This window comes from Scophthalmus maximus, chromosome 1 (genome assembly GCF_022379125.1).
Source record: "Scophthalmus maximus strain ysfricsl-2021 chromosome 1, ASM2237912v1, whole genome shotgun sequence".
In the NCBI taxonomy this organism is placed as follows: domain Eukaryota; kingdom Metazoa; phylum Chordata; class Actinopteri; order Pleuronectiformes; family Scophthalmidae; genus Scophthalmus; species Scophthalmus maximus.
This window is the reverse complement of record NC_061515.1, coordinates 11,167,501-11,189,293: the sequence shown is the minus strand read 5'-3', so window position 1 is coordinate 11,189,293 and position 21,793 is coordinate 11,167,501. Positions and strand designations below refer to the sequence as shown.

General features: G+C 42.5%; 1 protein-coding gene across 2 annotated transcripts; it reads left to right on the top strand.

The window, feature by feature from the left end:
• Positions 1-93: 93 nt before the first annotated feature.
• On the top strand, positions 94-20,520 carry mindy3 (MINDY lysine 48 deubiquitinase 3). 2 transcript variants are annotated; one of them, XM_035629565.2, is made up of 16 exons: positions 94-235; positions 709-1,045; positions 1,691-1,770; positions 2,774-2,834; positions 2,935-3,141; positions 3,277-3,328; positions 4,064-4,178; positions 4,437-4,510; positions 4,667-4,746; positions 4,942-5,012; positions 5,838-5,918; positions 12,905-12,977; positions 14,996-15,068; positions 17,514-17,601; positions 18,503-18,574; positions 19,389-20,520. In XM_035629565.2, exons 2-16 carry the CDS (start codon positions 952-954, stop codon positions 19,536-19,538), a joined length of 1,371 nt encoding a protein of 456 aa, XP_035485458.1. In that variant the 5' UTR covers positions 94-235; positions 709-951; the 3' UTR covers positions 19,539-20,520. The 2 variants fall into 2 exon arrangements, with proteins under 2 accessions (XP_035485458.1, XP_035485459.1); XM_035629566.2 differs by having other exon boundaries at positions 96-235; positions 796-1,045.
• Positions 20,521-21,793: the final 1,273 nt, after the last annotated feature.

The following is a 21,793-nucleotide window of genomic DNA, read 5'->3' as shown; positions in this document are numbered from 1 at the left end:
AAAAATGACTGGCAAGCATTTTGGCCAATACCGCAACGCGTTGAGGCTGTACCCCTTGACGCATACGGAACTTTCTGGATTTCAACCAATCGTCCGACACGTCAAATGTACGCACAGTTTTTTTCCTCTACAATTCTGTTGTAAATAAACGAATGACAGAGCCGTTGGCGATAGTGAAATTGCAACCGAAAATATATAATCAATACGGAAATCCATTACTCGACTGTGTATCAAGGTAATTGTAGTTCAACGTCTTCTAACTAAAAACAAGCGGTATTCATTCAACAGATGTCGGTTCCGCTGTGTTGTGAGAAGTCACCGAATGACAAAGCAGTGAAAGATTAGCTGCTAGTAGTGATGCTAATGCTAACTGCTGACATTACTATGCCAATTCAGTTCCTCGAAAATTTAGCTGACACAAGAATTTCACAACGGCATAAGAAAGTAACAACGCTGCCACGGGAATAGTTAACGGGTATCCTGCTGCCAATACCTCGTTTTAACCACCTATATCATGCTAACGCAACTGTTAGCTTTCTAGCTTATGGGTGAATCGAGCGAGTATAAACCATTACATTCATGAATAAAAAGTTAATTGGCACTTCCGTCGCCTTTGAAGTGCAATTAGGCTAACTTTGCTAATAACGTGCTCGCAATTAGCATTCGAGAGTAACGCAAACATATGTTGCTGTCCCATCCCTTTGCAAGCTGCTGTGGCTAGGTTGATGTCATTCCTACCCGCCAGTTTGCTGCCAGCCACTCGAGTCAGACTGTGTGCACTGTGCGGCTACACAGGTAGCTTGTGGCCAATGCCACAGGCTGGACCTGCCGAGAGAAGTGGACTGTCAACCCCGAGAGGAGCTAGCAAGTTGGCCCCAACAGACCTCTGTTGTCCCCACCTGGCTGTCGGTCTGAAGAGTGCCTGTGGATTTAGCAGCAGTGACAGTTGTCATGTCGGAGTTAGACAAAGAGGTGGTGGATCTGGTTTGGGGGAGACCCTCCAGTGGAGCAGTGTCCGCATCGATTTTCCGTAGATGGGCCCAAGGTATGATACTTCATCTTTGTCTGGTTATATGAATGGAAGTGCCTTTACCGTACAGGAAATATCTAATATTTCATTTAGAAATGGTTGTCCAACAGCGCACCACTGGAATTTCAAATGCTAGATTCTGCTCTCTTATTGAAGTTCAGGCAAGAACTAAACAACAGAGCTGGTAAGAATACTGCACATAGTTATTTCTGCTTCTGCACATGGTTAGTTGGCTGTTCTGCAGAGTTTAGCTTAAATTAGCTTTGTGGCCTTAAATATGACTAGGGCTGCAATTGTTTTATTTTCGTGTTAAATTAAGCTGTCAGTTATTTACTTGATTAATCTATAATTCAAGTAGTCTTTAAAATCCAAATTTGGAAAATCTTATTGTGAAGGTGACATCTTCATCAAATGCCTTCTTTTGTCATGTGGGTTTTTGAGTTCAAAACACAGATATTCAGCTAACTATCATAGAAAAAAATCTTCAATGTTGACAAACTGGAAACAGCATCCTTGTTTTCTTACAAATGACTTGTCTATTAATAGATGGTGATTCATTTTCTGTCTCAGTCAAATAAATGCCTTATTTGATATCACCGGTAAAAAAAGTTTTAGATGTCACTGTTGATTATATGTTTTGGTTTTTTTCTGTTATCACAGGATTTGTTTTCAGTGAGAACGAGCACACAGCATTGGAGCAGTTCGAAGGAGGGCCATGTGCTGTCATTGCACCTGTCCAGGTATGGTCATGTTCAGTCTCCATTTAGTGTTGTCAGGGCCCAATCTTGCCCTTAGAAGACATACATAGAGAAAAAACTATGTGGGAGATATAGCCCCTGTATACCAAATAGTTCACAAAGCTTTGGGGTTCAAAAGTTATTGGATAGATACACGTGAAGTCAAATATTTTGCAGACTCCTCAAAGACTTTGCTCTCTCAATCTTGTCTTTTTTTTGTAAATCATTTAATACAAACGTGACCATTTTGAGTAAAATTTCTCTCCATGAAATGCCGAGCGTTGAGTTGATGCATTTGATTGATTGACTCCTCAGTCTACCACTTTCTAGTTTTCCTGTTCACACCTGCTAGTTGTACCCAGTTGTTGATTTTGGAAACACGTCGACTTGAGCTACGTGTGACAGATTTTTTGCTTTTTTGAGCCTCACTATAATCTCCTTAATTGCATGGTCACCACTTCACTCCCAAAAAAAATGGATTGTATTGTTTTGATTTTTGCTGGTGAAGTGCATTGCTGCCTCCCGCTGGTTAAAAACAATAAAGCATTGAGTCTCTGCAAATGGAAATTATGTATGGGTTTATTTGCATATAGAGCAGGAAAGTGAGATCCGATCACAAGCGGTCACTTGAGACACATGTGGAGATGTGTTCAAGTGCCAGGTGTGAACTTTCTGACGCACTTAGAGCTGTTGACTTGTTATAAGATTTCCCAAGATGCATGTTAATGCCAGGTATGAACAGGGCCTCAGTGAACTTGGAGCCATGTATGAGCTTTTGTATGCATGAATTTACATTGAAATGACACACAGCTGCCAAAAAAAATTTGTCTGTCTGTAATAATTAGATAATTATCAAGACTGTCAACAAAACAACTAAAATGGATGTTCTGTGTTTTAAATATATATATATAAATCAAAGTCATTGAGGTTTTTAAACAAAACCTGGAAAATGTTCCAGGTAGTATTTTCTATCAAATTTGGAGACTGAGTTTGTGTTTCTTTGCAGGCTTTCCTCTTAAAGAACATTGTCTTTAATAGAGAATGTTCCAACTGGAGACAGATGTCAGGTAGGTTGTCCACAGAAACATCCCGACCATTGCTTTTACTATTGTTTTATATATCTGAAGGCTTGTTTCATCGCGCATGTCTTCTGTTTGTGTCTATTAGAGGAGGGGCAGAAAACAGCCCTGTGTTCCACACTGAGTGAAATCCTAGAGTCTGCGTGCTCAAGCCCCTCCACAGGGTTCTGCCTGGTGACCTGGGCAAAGGGACAGAGCCCCCACACTAGTACACATACTAACACACAGTCACAGTCGCAAACACAGGACGTGCCAGAGCCAGAGAGCAGCCAGCCGCCACAGGAGCAGTCTCCCAGTGAGTCATACATCTGTCACAAATATTCACCCTATAACTATCTTCACAAAAAAAATATTTTATAACTGTTTGACAGTGTGGACTTTTGCTGTGTCAAGCTCTGATCCTACAGTGTTTGTGTTTTCTTGTGCCTAGCTGCCTTGGCTGCTGAGGATCTTGGCTTTGAGCGATTTCACAGTGATATTCAGTAAGTGACACTTAATATTCTCACCACAGCTGACACCTTGCATCTTTATATCCATTACTGTTTCTTTATCAACTCAGATAATCTCAAACAATATGGTGGGTGTCTAGGAGGGATGAAGATCTCGAAAATCTGGGTTTTACATTTGCCAATATGCAGCAATGGAATCTAGAGCTACATGTTTCTCAGAGGATAGTAGCAGGAGAGGGGAAGGCAACTTTATGTGATCAGTCTAGTCTGTTAGACTTGGCTTTCACTTTTATTTGCTGTTTCCCTCTTGCTGAATCAACACTTTCACTAATTGCCTATTTAAAAAAACAAAACATACAACCTATCTTACATGCATACTATCTGTCACACACATCAAGCTAAATGAATGCAAGGCCTCATTTGCCAGAAGAATATTGAAATTTCATCACGTTGTGCACTGGCAGCTGAGACCACAGTCAGCAAAAAGCGAATGCTGATTCACATTGGAGAAGTGCATGCTAACTAAGACAGACAACCCCGCTAAGATGGAGCAAAAGATGAAAGTGGCTCCAAACAGACAAGGACAGATTTATCTTTGTCGTGCATTTAATAGATATGTCCCCCATTGTGACACCTTTCTCTACCATCCTGGCATGACGGATACAGTCAATACACCTAACTCATTGACAATGACATTCCAAGCCTCAACAAATTTTCTGTCTTTTCCGTGGTTCATAAGTCATCTTAATGTATGTTGCCCTCCTGCAGCAAGCGGACTGTGATGTCAGTGACTGATCTGAGAGAGGAGGTGCTGTCGCTCTACCACACCTGGAGGGGGTGCTGTGGAGTCTTGCTTTTCCTCTACTCAGTCATCCTAACCAAGGTAACATTAATAAACAGCTGCATGTAAAGAGGGATAGAAATATTATATATTGAATGAAATTAAGTGTTCTGTCATGTTTTTTATGTAATTTGAAATTTCAAGTTTCAAACTCTTTAAAATATATTTTTTATTAATGAGTTAATAATCATTGTGTTTTAGCATTTCAAGTCATTTTTCCTGTGTCTCACATAAATGCTCAAATACACACAAATTAAGTACAGACTTTTCTGACAGTCTCTTTTGGTCCTCTCTGTGCAGGGCATAGAGAATATACGAAATGAGATCCAGGACACAATGGAGCCTCTTATAGACCCTGTGCATGGTCATGGCAGGTATAAGAACATCTCTCTTCACCTTCTGTCACACATCAGTTCGACTCTTACAGAAAGTTATACACTATTGCATCTTTTTGGTAAGAGGTGTAGGATGTGTTATATTTAATTCCTTTATACCTTATTGATATTTTTTTTCTTGTCTGTCATTTGCAGTCAGAGCCTGGTTAACCTCCTTGTAACCGGCCATGCTGTCTCTAATGTCTGGGATGGAGACCGGGAATGCTCTGGCATGAGTAAGACTTCCATGAATTTACTACATATTCACACGCATCACCCAGAGTTCAGTTTTGTGGCCCCAGATTTAAACTACATCCATCAGATGGCAATAATTCTTATTTCCCACAGCATTGCGCAGAAGACCCAAATTAATGCCAGTTTTACATAATGTCACAACATTTTATTGCTTTTTTTTTCTCCTTGTGTTGTAGAGCTACATGGTATTCATAAACAGGCATCAGTTGGTTTCCTCACGCTGATGGAATCGCTACGCTTCTGCAAGGTACAGACACATACAGACTCTGAGAAACATCATGCAAAAAGACAACAAATCATTCAATATGTGTTTATGATGGATTTTTGTTTTTTATGAAGATTCACGTCAAGTCAACATGGACATCCATTGTATAAACTCAGTGCAAAGAAAATAAATTAACCACAGTGAGAGCTCCCATGTGAAAATACGTGTTTGTGAGGAAAAGTCCAAACTGACTTATTGTAAACATCCCCACTCGCTCTACACTTTTATTTTTTGGCACATATGCAACACACTAAAATTGATGAAAAAAAGAAGAGCAATTTGAAATAGTCTTGCTTAAAAAACAGGAATCTTGGCAGTTTTTTAGTCATTGCTAACATAAGCCCCAAAAAGCTGGAGTTAAGGAATTTATTCTCCGAAGACAAATAATATATTGATAGCAAGTAGATGGTTGCCAAAGTAACTGGGGGGAGCTGTTTAGAGTGATTTAAAAGACCAGCTCATATCAAATAAGGAGAGGTCTGCCCAACATATTCACTGTTCATATAATGTGTCATTGGGTTTATTATTATTGTATGGAAATGAAGTGGATGCTGGATACGATGCCTTGTGTAACAAGTGACTAATAAGTGACAATCCAACTTTTTAGTCACTCTAATATACATTTCAGTGGTGAGGGTCCAAAGAAGTAACACGCTGTTTTTATACTCTGACGTGTTATACCTGATCAAATATGAATGTGCCTCATTAACACATGTTGAACAGTATGATTCATGGTGAAAACGATTCAAAATAGACTAATTTGTTGTGCATTCCTTTTTTTCCTCTGTGCGTGTGTTTGCGTGTTAGGTCGGGGCATTCCTCAAGTCTCCAAAGTTCCCTATTTGGATCCTTGGCAGTGAAACTCACCTCTCTGTGTTTTTCACCAAGGCAAGTTCAATGCATTCATCCATAAGCAAGCAAACCCATATTTCACAAACACACACACACACAGTGTGTAATACAAGCCAGTCTCCTCAGCAGGTTAGAAAAACCAAAATATGGAACGTGCTTAACAGATTTAATATAGTCCAGGTCGGATATCAATGTGAGGGGGGAAAAAAGAAGGCAGAAAGGGAGGGGAGGGGAAATGAGTGCAGGAGATAGTCATATATGGCCAGTACTGCTTCTTGGCATTTCACATATCCAGCATTAGGAAGAAGAAAAAAAAGCTGTTTGTGATGTCAACCATTTGTGATCTACTAAACAATGTGTTGTACATAATGTATCACTGTGGTGTAAAGTCCTGAATTTGGACTTCAGTGAGAGTATAAATCTGTCTACCTTCACTGTCAGGTTTGTTCCAACAAAATCGATCACTTTTTTTCTCTCTCTCTCTCTACTGGCACTTGTTCATGTTCAAGAACCTTTTTTTGAGCACAAATAAGTCCCAGGAACTCAGAAAAAAATAGAATGACAGAAAATGTTATAAATGCGCTGTTAAGAGATTAAAAACGAAAAAATACCAATCCACTGTGTAACCCTAGCTCTGATCAGCTTAATGTTTTCGCTTTCATTAACATGACATTAACATTAAACGAAATCCATTTGACAAATCTGACATTTTGTGCTGCAGAACCAACCCTTGAGCCTTTTGGAAGTACAACATCAGAGTAGGTTGTTTTGGGGTGACTCTTGGAAATTCTTGGAAAAATGCCTTGCCATCCTGTTCTTGCTACTGCAGAACCTCAGATGTTCACATACATATATGACAGAGATATGCCACAAGGTGCAGAATGCTCACCCTAATTGAGGTCAACCCTGTGGTTGTAACTTGGAGAGAAATGTTTGCTCTCGAACAGGAACATGATTCATCAGATCACTGCTCATGTATGTGCGTGTGTGCGTCCACTTAAACTCCTTGCAGTCAAACAAGCAGGTTTATCGTCTCTATCAGTGAACATGTAATGTGATACATTGCTGTAGCTTGTATATTAAAGCTGGCAGTTTGCGTTGTAGCAAATTGATTCTCTCTGCTGTTGTGAAAATGGCACTGGAGAGACAGAAAAGTCCCAGGCAGTCATCTCCATCGTAATGCCACACCCTTGAAAGACCATTGATTAAAAGCTCAGTTACATGCATAACGCTCTACCCTGCTAGGCGAGTGGATCATGTGTTACCTCAGTGATGACCCATAGTCGTCATGCATGCGCTGATGACTTACCGATTGCTACAACTCCCCCAGCACCAGTGACATATTCACATATACACAGCTCTTACACACACATTCCAGAGAGCGGGGAACCTAATCCTGATTAGCATTAGTGTTGTATGTGTGTGTAGCTTTAGGTGGATGGCTTCCTGTAGAGAAAAGTCATTCCGTAGTTCCCATCTGGATCCATTTGTCCCGCTGGAGACTGGCAACACACGCGCATGCATATATACTGACGTACACAGCTGACACTACACTATGCTGGCTTTACAACCTTGAGTCTAAGCGGAAGAAGGTAAGGATTCTCTAGTGGGAAAGGCAAATCCATGTTTGGTGCTAATTTGAAGCACACTGAGATTTCCCGTCCTTCATGATACAAAAATACACGCTACCTGGTTATTTAGCTTTCAGCTTCGATAAAGAGCCATCAGCCCCACAAAAGCAGAAAACCTGATCCCTGCCTCTGATGTGTCAGCGGCTCCTTCTGTCTGCCATTGGGGACGGGTGTGTATTCTCCAGAGTCGCTGTCAGTGTGTGACTGTGGTTTTCAGACCATCAGTTTAATAGCATTAGTGAGTTTGTTTTTTTTAATCTAATCTACCTACACAAAGGCAATTCCACCATCTCTGGTCCCTACCCACAGCAACCCCCACACCCACTGTGCCCTCTGTTGTATTAATGTGTGTGCATGTGAGAAAAGAGCCAGAGTGTGTATAATGGCATGTAATGGGATCTGTTTTTGGACAAGAGTTTCTGAGATGCCAGAGGAAGGATAAAAAGTAAGACAGACAGACAGGGAGAGTGAAGGAGAAGAGGGATTGGTGATGGATGAGACGTATCATGCATTATGTTAAAAAAAGGATTCGCTCTTCCTTCTTTTCCCTCTTCTTGCCTTTGAAGTACCTATCTGCTCTGGTGTACAGTAGATTGGTTGCCCAAGAAAAGGATTCCCCAACACACCTCAACCAACCTCTCCAGATTATTGGTCCCTCATGGGAAGGAAAGAGGAAGGAGGGAAGTAGAAAGGAAGGATGCACTTAAAAGAGTGGGGCAGTGGTCACTCAGGAAAGGAGGTGGGGGTGATCCTCCTGTGACATTTCTCATCACTCTTTGCTCTCCTCTTGCTGAGTGATGAGGTTCACAGGCTGTATCTCTGCTTCTCCAGGGAGTTGGTGTGTGTATGCGTACAGTTGTGGTGTTCTGGGTCAGGGATTTACTAGGAAGTAGAGCCGCCGTTGTGGCACTCGGTGTCCCTTCAGTCTCCAGATTTGTTTGCAAGCACACACAGAATGTCCTTCAAGGTGTGGTGAGGAGTTCTTGTCTTCTCAAGAACATAAATGAGCCACAAATAGTTCAATAATGATAATAATGATATATTATCATGACAATATTACTAAATTGTGCCCACTACCCTAGCCTGGTGTAGCCAGACTAATACTCAAATGCGTATTATTCTGCGACCTCTCGGTTAATTTTTCGATTTCCTAGAGGATTTACCGACGGACGCAGACGAATCATGTGACGTCTGTTGAGCGACGCAAAAATGTCAACAGACGAGAGCAGAGAGATGTTTGTTTGACATCTGAAAATATCAGGAAGTTTTAGTCAAATGCTCGTTCATCAGCGGCAGAGACTTGGTTGTTTACAAAAGTCGCTTCCATCTGCGTCGTGGTATAAACCCCTCCCATTATCAGATAATCAGTTGTGATTGGACCTGCAAGTTTTCTGCCCAGGGGAAATCACTTCCCAATGGAGGGGATCCAGACCGTATTCTGGCAGAGCAAATTTAAATGAGCTCCCAGAATTCGTCCGGTTCCCAGGCTACCACTACACAATGTACTGAATGTAGTTTGAACAAAACAAGAATGAATATTTTAAACAATATAAAAGATGTGAATTGTGTGGACTCTCTGGTCTTGGTGTGATCTGAGGGTGCGGGCCACACAAACGCAAAATAACAAAGCAGTGTACATTAACAGTCATTAATAATCTGTGATGGGTCAGACCAAAGGCCATTATTGCATGATGAAAGGCTCTCTCTGTCAGTGTGTGTGTGCTGCATTATTCTTCCTTTTCCCCTGTGAGTTGGTCTCTGTTATAGGACCCATCATTACGCTACATAAGTCTCCTCTGGTGTCTCCTCACGTTTCTGGTGAGACACAGTCTTTCTCATCCGAGACCGCTCCATAAATCACCACTTTGTCCTGTCTGTCACACCTGAAACACACACTCAGACACCAACATTCAGTTGATACTGCACTCACCTCACTTCTAATGTAGCAAGAGCATTAGGATTTCCATTGCTTCCTGTGCTCTTAATCACATGGGACAAAGGCTGGTTGAGGTGAACAAAACAAACACACTCTTTGTGACAAACAATCACACACAGACTGCCTCCTCAGCCTGTCGTGTAGTGAGTCAATTGGAACCAACCAGGAACAAGGCAGGAGACACTGTTTCAAGACCTCTGCTTTGTTGTCTTGAAACCGAACCCTTCAGATGCACTCTGTAGCCACTCAGAGCCTCTCAGCGCACACAATAGCTCTTTGGGTAGACTGAAGGGAAAAGAAAGAGAGTAACTCTAGAAAAGTACTATGCTTACCTGTCTTTTCTGAAGTAGCTACCTCCTTTTGGAGATAAAGGATGAAATAGAGGAAGAATAATGGAAGAAAACGTCAAGGGTAGGAGGGGAGGAAGTACTCAAGCAGAGTACCTATGTAATGCAGGAAAAGGCAGGTAAAGAGAGGCAGGAGAAAGAACAAGGGAGGAAAAGGACCCACGGGGATGAATTGTCAAGAGAGAGCCACTCGAGTCTAGTAAGGAAGTTCCGATGGTTAGAGACGATGAATTAGGCAGTGGTCGGTCCTCGGAAATTGTGCTGAAGTTAGTTGGATGTAATCAAAGTTTGGTACTTTATATAGGATAGTGTGATGCAGGAAGTCTGGTAGGACTTCTTATATTCCGCATGTATCTTGTGTTGTGTTGTTCCTATGTAGAATTGCTTGTTTCTCTTCTAAGGAGATCCAGGATTTGTTTTTTGAAGTGGACTTTGAGGAAAGGAATGTACTACTTTGCTTGTGTGTGTTATTGTGCTTTGTCTCTGTATGAATGTGAATGTTTGCACACTTGAGAGAATAGAATACAGTTCCCCAGTGCAAGCAAGCACATTAAGGTAGCAGACAGGCCTAATTATTGCTTTAGCAGAGATATTCTCTCTCTCTTATGGAAACACACACACATACGAAAGGAAAGAAACGCCAAGACACACTTACACACACCATCCCTGTGGAGTATGTAAGCTTCATGACATGTTTTCCAACTCAGCGGGATCTTCCTCGGGCCTCTAATAAAACAGAGATCAAAGACAACCAAGCAGACCTGTCATCTCTCACACACACACACACACAAACACACAATCACCTAATTCCTGCTGCTATTATGTATGCTTGTGTGCATGTGGAGGATCTTTTCTATTCTTTTCTATGTGCTCATTAGCCATATTGGCATGTATAGACTTGCCATAAATGTTTTGTTTTGTTATGTCTGTTGATGTCCACATGCACGTGTTTGTCAAGTGCTGACATCCTGTATCCGTGGTGTTACCAGGTGAATTACACAGGATGCGTCCATCCTGCTCTGAAAGCCTAACAGATAAACTGAGCTTTTGTACACGAGGCTCATTGTACTTTTTCTCACTTTCAAAAGAGATGGGTTTTCTCTGTTACAGTTACAGTTTATCAAAACAGTTCAAGTTTCAATATACATACGTCACTGTTAATCCTACATTTAAGGAATTCGTCTGCAGTCAACCGGTAAGAATCTCTTTTTCAGCACAAGACCCTTGTCCTCCCTTACATGTGAAACACTATATATAGCTAATGACAAATCTACCGTCACATTTTTGGAGCCTGTAGTGTTAACACATCAGGGCCCCGCTATACTTTGTGTGACAGAACAGTGTGCAAGCGCATGTTCGCCTCTCTGTGAATGTTTTTCTTTGCAGTTGAAGAACCAGCAGCTGGGAGTCATCTCTTCTCGATGTGTACCCCTGAACCCCTCTCTCCCAGAGTAAGCCCTGAGTACAGTAATAAGCGGACCGTGAAACCCAAGCAGCCTGCGTGAATCTGAGGCTCAGGCTTTAATAAAGGGCAGCTAAAGGAGATGAGCAGGGTTCATTTGCTCTCCAAAAACATTGTGTGTTTTTCCAACGCTCCGTTGTCATAAACTGATTATGAAACTTCTGATTCTGGCCTACACACTGTGTGTGTCTGTTTATGTGAGATGCTATCCTCTTGTGAAGTATCTAATTTCATTCTCTTGAAAAAATATCCATTCTAGCTCCTTTTGAGTTTTTTTTAGTTTTCTTTATTACGCTTCTCTAAATAATTATTAATTCAAGGTATTTAATATATCACAATTAATATGACCTATGACCCCAAAGACCTCTCACGCTTGCACTCATTATTGTTGTTTCCTTGCTTATCAGGAACTGACAGTTATTCAGATGTTTAATTTACATACAGTAAGTTTAAGAATAGTGAATAACACTACAAAAAATATAAGCAAGGGCATGGGAGGAATTCCCTTTCCCAAGAGATCAGTGTAGGCTGCTGACTTCAGACTGTTAAGGATTCTTATGCATGGTTGTCATCTAAAGAGGAAAAAAGGGTTTATCCCTGTTCCAAACAACCACACTGGGGCAGGAGAAAAGCCTGTGGTCATATCCTCCTCTTGCCAAGAGCCTGGTGTCTGTTGTGTGTTTGTTGTTTCAACACAGAGTGGATCTTGTAGTGAATCCCACAAACGGGAATGGTGGCACACACTTTGGTCTTTTGTGGTTGTTGTTCATGGTTTTGCACTCAGTTGCACACATGACAAGAGACAGAAGTCAACATGTGAAGAAGGGCTGGAGAAGTTCAAATCCTGGTTTCTTTCTTATATGAGTACAGCACACATGACTGGTTATTGCATGGAGTTTTCATAATGTCAAAAATTGGCAAAGGTCAGACCCACAGTTTCCACTTAGGAAAATCGTGAGGGGATTTTAAATGATCTGACGAGCATAGGTGTTTAGGCTAGCCACAAGGGGCATCACCCTGTTGATGCACATACACACCACCCTTTTTTGTTCTCCCTGCCAACACCGTTCTTCTCTCTCGCCATAAATCATGGGCTATATTTGTAAGACTCGATTTCCTGATTGGGCGTTTGGGGTAAAAACAAACCGTCTAAATTTATCAGCCGATCAGTTAATTACCCAATGGGCTCTGGTGATTGCACCGGCCCTTTAGATTGCACACACACACACACACACACATATGCACACTGTACATCAGCAGTACATCACACACTGCTACAATGTGTGGTGCTGTTTGTTGGCTGAATGTTTGCTGTTCATTAGTTCTGCTAAAGCCTTGACAAGAACAATCACAATTTGTTAGTTGTGAGTAGATCTTAACGATTATCAGATTTTTTGGTTTTCACTCTCGGCTGTTCTCATGTTTCAACACTGATGAAGCCTCAATCCCCCCATAATGTGATCTAATTCCTCCTCTGCTTCCTTCTCTTTCCCTCTCAGTCTCCTAAATTAGGTCACATATCTCTACTGGTCACACCTCCTCATGCTGTGATGCACAATCTCTCACCTTTTTATAATCTTTCTCCTTTCTTGTCTCTCTTTTTTGATTTCTTCCTTTCTTTCTGTTCCCTGGCTGTACCTCTGTAGGAGATGTCCCTCGTTGGCCCAGAGTCTCCATCAGAACAGGCAAGGAGAGTCTTCCAGTCATTTGATCCTGAAGGTAATGATTGTGTTTGCATTTATATATTGTGCACAAGCTCATTATGTTGCTAATTAGTCACGTCTCCTGCCCTTCACCCCCTGCACACACCTGTTTTTATTTGGTCATTAGTAAACCAGCTATATGAAAATCCTGGCACGAAGATGCACTTTAATAATCCAAACTTACAATTTAACAAAGCAAAATACACAGATTGAGAAAACAATGTCTGTCTCGTCCCTTCTCTGTGGTTGAGCAGATTCATCTATAACCTCCGCTGTTCCCTTCATCCTGTCTTTCTTGTTATGTGTTTCTGGTTTGTGTTATATTCTTCTACAGGCGGAAGGAGTTTCTCTCCTCCCCACTGTTGTTGTTTAGGTTGGTGAGATCAGCTCCTCTAACAGCTGAGTCAACCATCCTGCTGCTTCCCTCTATTCCTCATTTTCCTAAACAGGGAGCGAAACAATGACAGTAGAGAATTGTTACAGATTTCCCAGGGAATAATTCATTGATCTTTGTGAAAAAAAATATTTAGGGGCTAATTTTCTATGATTGTGTGCAATTTGGTGCAGCTTAATTGAATATAAGGGAGAGTTGGCCTTTGGCAGAGGTATGCACTCCACTGAGTGCCACCCTAGTTCATTTATGTAGCCTCAAGATTACGGTGTGGGGTGTTTGTCCCTTGATAAGCACTTAGAAAAGAAAGAGCAGTACCATTAAACATTTAGTCTCAACATCTGTTGTGTATTGTTTCTCCTCTGCTGTTGAGAGTCACACTCAAGACATTAGCATGTGAACAACACACACTTCGAGATATATCCATGTTGCAAGAGCATCCAGCAAAGGACCTGACTAAATCAGCAGTCGTAACGCGCACATTCATATTAATGTGTTTTTACCGTGTAATGAATTGTGCTGCTCTCTGTTCCCATGAACACAATTATTCACTCTCTGGCTATTAGAAACGACATGCTGATTTGTTGAGATCTTTTCTGTATGCGGTGCTTTGCTATGTTTCAATAATTTGCCTGCTCGGTGCACTTAGACAACAAATATGTAAACATAACTGTATGTCAACTTTGTTTTCCCCCTTGTTCTTCATCCGTCTTCCTATTGCACGGAATGTGCAAAGACACACAAACAAGTGCTTGGGCTGTAGTAGGTGCACCCACAAACTTAAATGGGTGGGGGGTGTACTGTACACAATACGCACACACACACCATAGTTTATGCACATATGCCATAGCCAGCAGCACAGTTGAGTGCTGTGGGGAAGGCTCATAAATCTGTCTGTGTCACATGTAGAGTCAGCACAGCTCCTTGTGTTGTGGAAAAAGGGCGCCAGACACATTCACACACACAACAGTGACTCAGAAGACAAAACCCACTATCTCAGCATGTTCTTTTAAATGTTTGTCATTGTCATTGTGTGTGTGTGTGTGTGTCTGTGTGTGTGTGTGTGTGTGTGTGTGTGTGTGTGTGTGTGTGTGTGTGCGTGCGCGCGCGCCTGCCTGCCTGCCTGCCTGCCTGCCTCCTCTCTGCTGGCTGTCACATTGTCAGTTGTCAAAAAGAGCAACATCTGGCAGTGAAAAGCCAAGACTTGATTTGAGAGCGGAGAAGCCGAGTGCTTGTCCGTTTTGTCTTCTTGAAACTAACTATCTAAAAAAGAGGCCACACAGGCTCACATGGTGTAAGTGCCCGGACACACACACACACACACACCATCTTTTGGGCAAGAACACATGTTAATGTTTAAAGCTTCTCCTCTCAGGTAAAGCCATCATCACGGCCATGGAATGTAGGTCAGAGAGAGAGGACAAAGTGTGTGTGGCAGTGTGTGTGTGTGCATGTGCGCACGCTTCTGGTTGTGTCAGATGAGTTCATTCCCCAGAGCCTATGATGTAAATGGTGCTTATGCCATATGTGTGTAGGTGAAGGCTTCCCCTGGTTTTCAACTGAAGCCTGTATTTTATGTTTTGTCCAGGGTCAGTCAGTGCATCAGTCTCTCTTTATGTCTCGCTCTCTCTCTCTCTGTGCAGATAATGGCTTCATCCCAGAGTCCCTGCTGGAGGATGTGATGAAAGCCCTTGACCTTGTCTCAGAGCCTGAGTAGTAAGTGCTCGTGTGTTCAAGGCTTTTTTCATGTTTGTGTGTGTGCGTTTGCAGTGTGTGTGCGTTTGCAGTGTGTGTGTGTGTGTGTGTGCGTTCGCTGTGTGTGTGTGTGTGTGTGTGTGTGTGTGTGTGTGTGTGTGTGTGTGTGTGTGTGTGTGTGTGTGTGTGTGTGTGTGTGTGTGTGTGTGTGTGTGTGTGTGTGTGTGTGTGTGTGTGTGTGTGTGTGTGTGTGTGTTCGTAGTGTGTGTTCGTAGTGTGTGTGTGTGTGTGTGTGTGTGTGTGTGTGTGTGCGTTCGCAGTGTGTGTGTGTGTGTGTGTGTGTGCGCGTTCGCTGTGTGTGTGTGTGTGTGTGTGTGTGTGTGTGTGGAACCTGTAGCGCTTCTAAAGTTCTAACTCCCAAGTCACGGCCAGGCCAGGTCAGCCGCCCGTGCTCATGTTTCACTACTAGCCTACTATAAAGTAAGACCAGAGCAAGCTCACTATAAAAGTTCAGGAAAAAAAAAGGGAACTGAAAGAAAGAAAGTCAGAAACTGAGGCTTAAAGGGAGATCATTAACGGCAGGAAGAAACTGTGACTGTGAGAGGGAGGAAACGCTTTAAAGTGCCGCTTCAAACAGAAGCACGTTCTCATCTGAGGAACAGAAAGCCCTAATGCTGCAGCCAAGTCATCGGACCACTGATCTGCTCTGCAGACCCCCAGATGGCTGATACATCACTACGCAACACAGCAAACTGCAGGAAGACTCCCCGTGCATATCCGACGAGTCTCACTCCTTTACCACAGAACCAGAGAGTTATTGCAAAAAACCCTCCATGTGAAAAGAATAGCATCTTTGGTGCTCAGGACAATGATTAATAAGATGATCTAAAAGCACTTAATTTAAGACTTTCATCACTCATGGAAGATGAGTGCAGACTGTGTTCAAGTTGCCTGTGATGGACTAAACATCCACGCCTGAGACTGCTTCTACATATCCTATGACCTGTGACAGTCAGCTGCTCCTATTTGTGGTTAACCAACTTTGTGGACATTGGCCCTGTCTCAGCAAAATTCAGGCTATCGCTCAAAGGAATTATAGTCTCTGAGATCGTTTGATGTGTAGTGTTTGTGGCAGCATTTTTTTGAAAAACAGAAATTCTTGTTTAGTGATTTTTGTAATTTAATTAAACTTTAAAATATTATAATACAAAGTTTCAATCCACAGAAAGCAAAGTTTCCCTTCAGTTTTAATCAATATTGAGTAACCAAGTGGTAGACGATGGATGATGGATGGATGTCTCCTAATTTGGAATTTAAACCGCAAACAAGAAGAACAAGAACAAAATGTCTTTTCAGCGTGACAAGAATACAAAGATGTGTCCTTATTCTCATATACAGTAAATCGCCTTATTTGTCATTACTATGTACACTTGTCTTTTGAGCAAATCCAGGTTATCCAACCCAGTGTAATATTTGCATTTTAAAACCATCTGTACAGATTTAAGTGCCTTTTTTGGACAATTCAAGCAAATGGAACACTGAAATTAATGAAAAATATTCACAAACTCTTATTTCCTCAATACAGAGCCAACTAATCCTAATTTCTTTCAATGTGATTCTTAAAGACGTCATACAGTTATAAATGATATAGCCATGTCTAGACAAACATCATATGACTGCATTGTAGCCTTTGATTGGACACAAGGAATAGCTGTGGCAAGCTCAATGTAGACATTTGTGTGCGCCATTATCTCATGTCTGGTCAGTTTTTAAATGAAGTCATACTCATCATGCAGTCGATACAGAACAAACTCCTCAGGTCCCCATCAACACACAGCCACTTGTTCACAACACTGAGATATGTTATTGAACACTGCGGAGATTTTCTCTTTTTCTCACTCCCCTGCACTGAGATCAGAGGGTGGTTGAAAACAACATGTGTGACTCTTCTAGGCTTTCAGAGAGTTGCTCGTGACACTTCAGCAGGGTCACTGTCAACGGCGTATGCCACCCTACTGCATGTACAACTAGTTAAAATCGATGGATGAGTACACAAGCATTGCCTCCCCTTCTGTGTCTGGGTACAACCCCTGCTTCTCTCTTCGCTGCCTTAAAAGGACAATCGGACCCGTTTTTTCCTTTTTTTTCTTATCACGGTGGAATAATAATAACACTGATCTAACAAGTAGGAATGTCTGGAAAGAGGTATATTTAGTTGAACCATGGATTTTATAAAAAATATGCATACACTCAGCAAAACAGGCATCATAAGTGATTGTATGTTTCTCTTAGTTTTCACAGATAGGAGATCACAGGTTGATGTTTTGTGTCCCCCCCTTTTTTTTCCCACATGCATGTTCCTTGTGTCAGTTCTCTCTCTGGATTTCTGCATCTGTTTTCCTCTGCTTGTTTTTTTTTATATTCACTTCCTCTCCCATCTATCTCTGTTTCTGTGTTTCTTCTCAGTGTCAGTCTGGTGAAGAGTAAGCTGGATCCTGAGAGTTTGGGTATAATTCTTCTGGGCCCGTTCCTGTTGGAGTTCTTCCCTAATCAAGTATGTGTGTGTGTGTGTGTGTGTGTGTGTGTGTGTGTGTGTGTGTGTGTGTGTGTGTGTGTGTGTGTGTGTGTGTGTGTGTGTGTGTGTGTGTGTGTGTGTGTGTGTGTGTGTGTGTGTGTGTGTGTGTGTGTGTGTGTGGACTTTCAAAATGACAAATAACTGTCCACAGTTAAAACTAGCTGTGTACACACACACATACAGTAGGTGACACCAATGTCTATTTCCCCAGCATTCGCGGAGTGCCGTTTGAGCAAATCAAAGGTTTTTACGGCAAAAGCATTCCTGTGGTGTCTCATGTGAAATCTATGCGCGTGTTAAACATCATGTGGCGTCACTTGCTGGGAAGTTTAGAAAGAGCGGTGAGACGCCTTTATGAGGTAGAGCGAGTGAGGAAGACAGAGAGGGAGAGATAGAGGGGAACTGTGTTAAAGTGATTAGGGCTTAAGGGACTCACTAGAGGAATGGCCCCGAGCCGCAAAGAAATTATACTACCATTAGCCAACTGGACACACACACTCAGACTCACGTGGGATTGGGGTAAGGGGTTAGGGTTTCACATATAGGCATATAAACACGAGAAGCTTGACACGCTCTCAGACAACACACCCTATTAGCATTCTACACCTACAAGCCAAAGTCATGCGAAGTGTTTTGGCTCAGTGTCACTGTTTGGACATTTTTGTGTAGTTGGCTGGTTTGTTGTAATTGGAGCAGAGTATTGCTTCAGTTCACCAATAAGCACACACACACACACACCTTAAAATTTAACACAGGATATAAAATAAAGCTTTTGCTGCGGCCAGGGATGTGTTGGTTAGAATTTTTTGGTTAAAGCATGTTCTGTGTTCTTTAATTTGCCCTTTTGACAACACTGCATGTTTTTCTGTCTGTGTTTCAGGATTCAGGAATCCCAGACTCATTTCCCGTCTACCACTACAATGGACTTAAACAGTCTAACCACAACGAGAGGGTAAGACACTGTTTCATATTCAGGTTTTTTAATAGCAACCGATGCGGTGCTTCCTTTTCAAACTGTCTTAGAATGACTTGTCTTATTTTCCTCTAATCATTCATACACACACACACACACACACAGTTGGGGGCAGTCGGCCATTCCAGAACAAACAGGAGCTATTGTGAGTCTAATAGCCTGTCCATCCATCCAGAAACCCTGGCTTAACCTCCCGTTTCTCTTAGTCATTTCCACGCGGAGGCCACTGTCAGCAGCCTGGTTGTGATAGATGGTCAAACACAGGCCTGTTAAAGAGGCTTAGTTTGATGGATGATTGTCAGTGGATGTAGCTTGTGTGGTGGTGCACAAACCTGGTACTCAGGAATATCACTTTCTTCATCTTTCAACTTCGTCTCATCTGTGAAAAAGCTTCTTTTCCTTCTTTTCCATACCTCTACCTGAAAATGTAGGAATGGCACCACATGTGTGCCCACACAAAAGAACACGCCTACACACACACATACAGCACGGCGCCTATAAGCTTGTGATGGCAATTCCATTCCCATAACTCCAGATGGGAATAACAGACCTGCTGACAGCAGTCTCCTGCAGCGTGTGTGTGTGTGTGCTTGCGTGCGTGTTTGGTTGTGAGCATCTGCTGTATACTTGCATCCATCCTTCTGCATTTCACCCTTGACCCTTTCAGAGGAAGTGTCTGAAAAGAGATTGATAGAGTTGAATAGCTGTCAAAGTTGATAAAAGGGTTTAAATGTCTGTTTGGTTTTGTTTGGTTAACTCTGTGTTAACTGTGTGTTACCTGTGTGTGCTTTAGGTGGAGTACGTAGAAGGGACAGCTTTGGTGCTTGGCTTTGAGGACCCCATGGTTCGGACTGACGACACTCCCGTCAAGCGCTGCCTACAGACCAAGTGGTCCTACATCGAGCTGCTGTGGACCACCGACCGCTCCCCGTCACTGAACTAGCACCGACACAGCCTGAGCGTGTGTGTGCGTGTGTGCGTGTGTGCGTGTGCGTGTGCGCGTGTGTGCGCGTGTGTGTGCGTGTGTGTGCGTGTGTGTGCGTGCGTGTGCGTGTGTGTGCGTGTGCGTGTGTGTGTGTGTGTGTGGATAGACCACTTCTGCTCCACGCACAACCCTCTCCTGCTTCCCCTCTTTACGGTGCCCCGACAGGTCACCAGGTTACAAAGACTGAGAACACACACACACACAAATACAACACAGATGAATAAGAAAAACACAAATGCCCACAGACGTGAGATGGAGACAAAAACGATGATGGAGTAAACATACAAGCCTGCGATTCATTCTTACGTTCCACACACATGTAAACTCACCGTTAAAGTACATGCTTTTGTCTATTCACTACGGTTCATAAGTTGACACGCAGGATGTTTCTGACGTGATTATTTCCAATAAAAGCTCTGCTCTGCTACGATTTCGCAGTAGACGGCAAGACACTACGTAGAGAGCAGACTGGTTTGGTTCAAAGACGAGCGCGTCACCAAATCACATGCTGAACCACATGTACAGCCAGTCGACTGTGAAACACTACTGTTAATCCAGCTATAGGACTGTTTGAGGGGAAACCTACCAAAGCCTTCCACATATGAGAACGCACACGCACACACACACAGTCACACCTACTGATAAGCGTTTACAGTGTAAAGGGACCAACCCAGACACAGAGAATTAGAAATATGAACAGAAGGATTCTTCAGTGTTTTCACCAAGATGAAGCTGGTTTAGGTGCTCTCTCTCTCTCTCTCTCTCTCTCTCTCTCTCTCTCTCTCTCTCTCTCTCTCTCTCTCTCTCTCTCCTCTTGTGTGTGTGTGTGTGTGTGTGTGTGTGTGTGCTTCATGCACCACACCAGGATGTTGGCCAAGTGCTCATGTATTTATTATCACACACAAACGGTTCTGGAATAAACACTTTTTTTGTTCACTTACAGTGTGGTTGGTAGCTTTGAAATCTCAGACACCCTTTGTCTTCTTCTAATAAATGTTGTGTCGTGACCTCGACTTCGGACAGACTCGGGTTTCAAGATGTCCGAGGTCTGGACCCCCTTCTCCACTAAATCACACAACATGTTTTGTGTCCCCCAGAGACTCTAAATCAGTGATTTAGAGTCTAAGACACTGATAGTGACTTAATTTGCCTCTCTGATCAGACAATGTTCCTGTCCAAGACAGAAAAAAAACTGCATATTTTTTTTTGCTCATCATCAACATCTCCCAAAAGACAACAAGTTAAACATTATAATGCATCTTAACAACAGAGGCATGTCACTACTGTTTTGTGTGGTATTGACTCATCACTCCAAAACGAGTGGCAAGTGATAGAGCAGTAGCATTTCATACTATTTACTCTAGGTACTTATTCCTGGCCAAGGATAAGACCTACAGTTCTTAACTCTGTTTATGTGTTCGTACCATTGTGTATACAGTTAATGCTTGTCCTGCATCTGTGCACAGGAGTGTTGCAATATTGGCCGGGGCGTGTCTCTAATGGATCTGTCTAATGGAGAAAGGATGTGGGCCTAATCTGACAAAACAATCTGCCCAACAACCACATTGCGAGTTTGCATAAAGGGGGAAGAGGAACGCGGACAGTGTGTAAAATGTAAAGTACTACTGTGCAATCATGTGCAATCGATCCAGACCGACCTGCATTTTAAAAAAAAAAAAAAAAACGCCTTCAGAGAACATTGGCAGACTGAAGGGACATAACCTGAACAGTGCACAAGTAAATGTGCGTATTCCTGGAAATTGGATATCTGTGACAATTTGATTGGATGTAGGACGGTGGAGAAATGCTCACAGATCCTGAAATTGAGCTGAATTCAAACACTAATTCCCAGGTGGACGGCATCATAACACAGATGCACTGAAGAGAAATGAGGCCCAAAAAACCCCAGGAACACGTCTGTGTGCTGCCTCCTCACTCCATCACCAGTGACCATCTTTCTTGTGTAAGAAGACAGAAACTGGACACATCTGTCTCTACAGTATGTGCTTCATGTTTTATCGTTTTCTTTCTTTTTTTCTTCTTCTGTTCATCTTAGATTTACATAGAAGCAGCTGAGAAGGACCAGACCCTCTCCTTTAGCCTCTCCGCTCGCTCTTACACAAACGCTCAACTGTTTGCGCAAAAAAAAAGGGGGGGGGGTTCTGGCAGATGTGTAGACGAGGTGCATCAAGTCTGAGCTCATTAAATGGAAC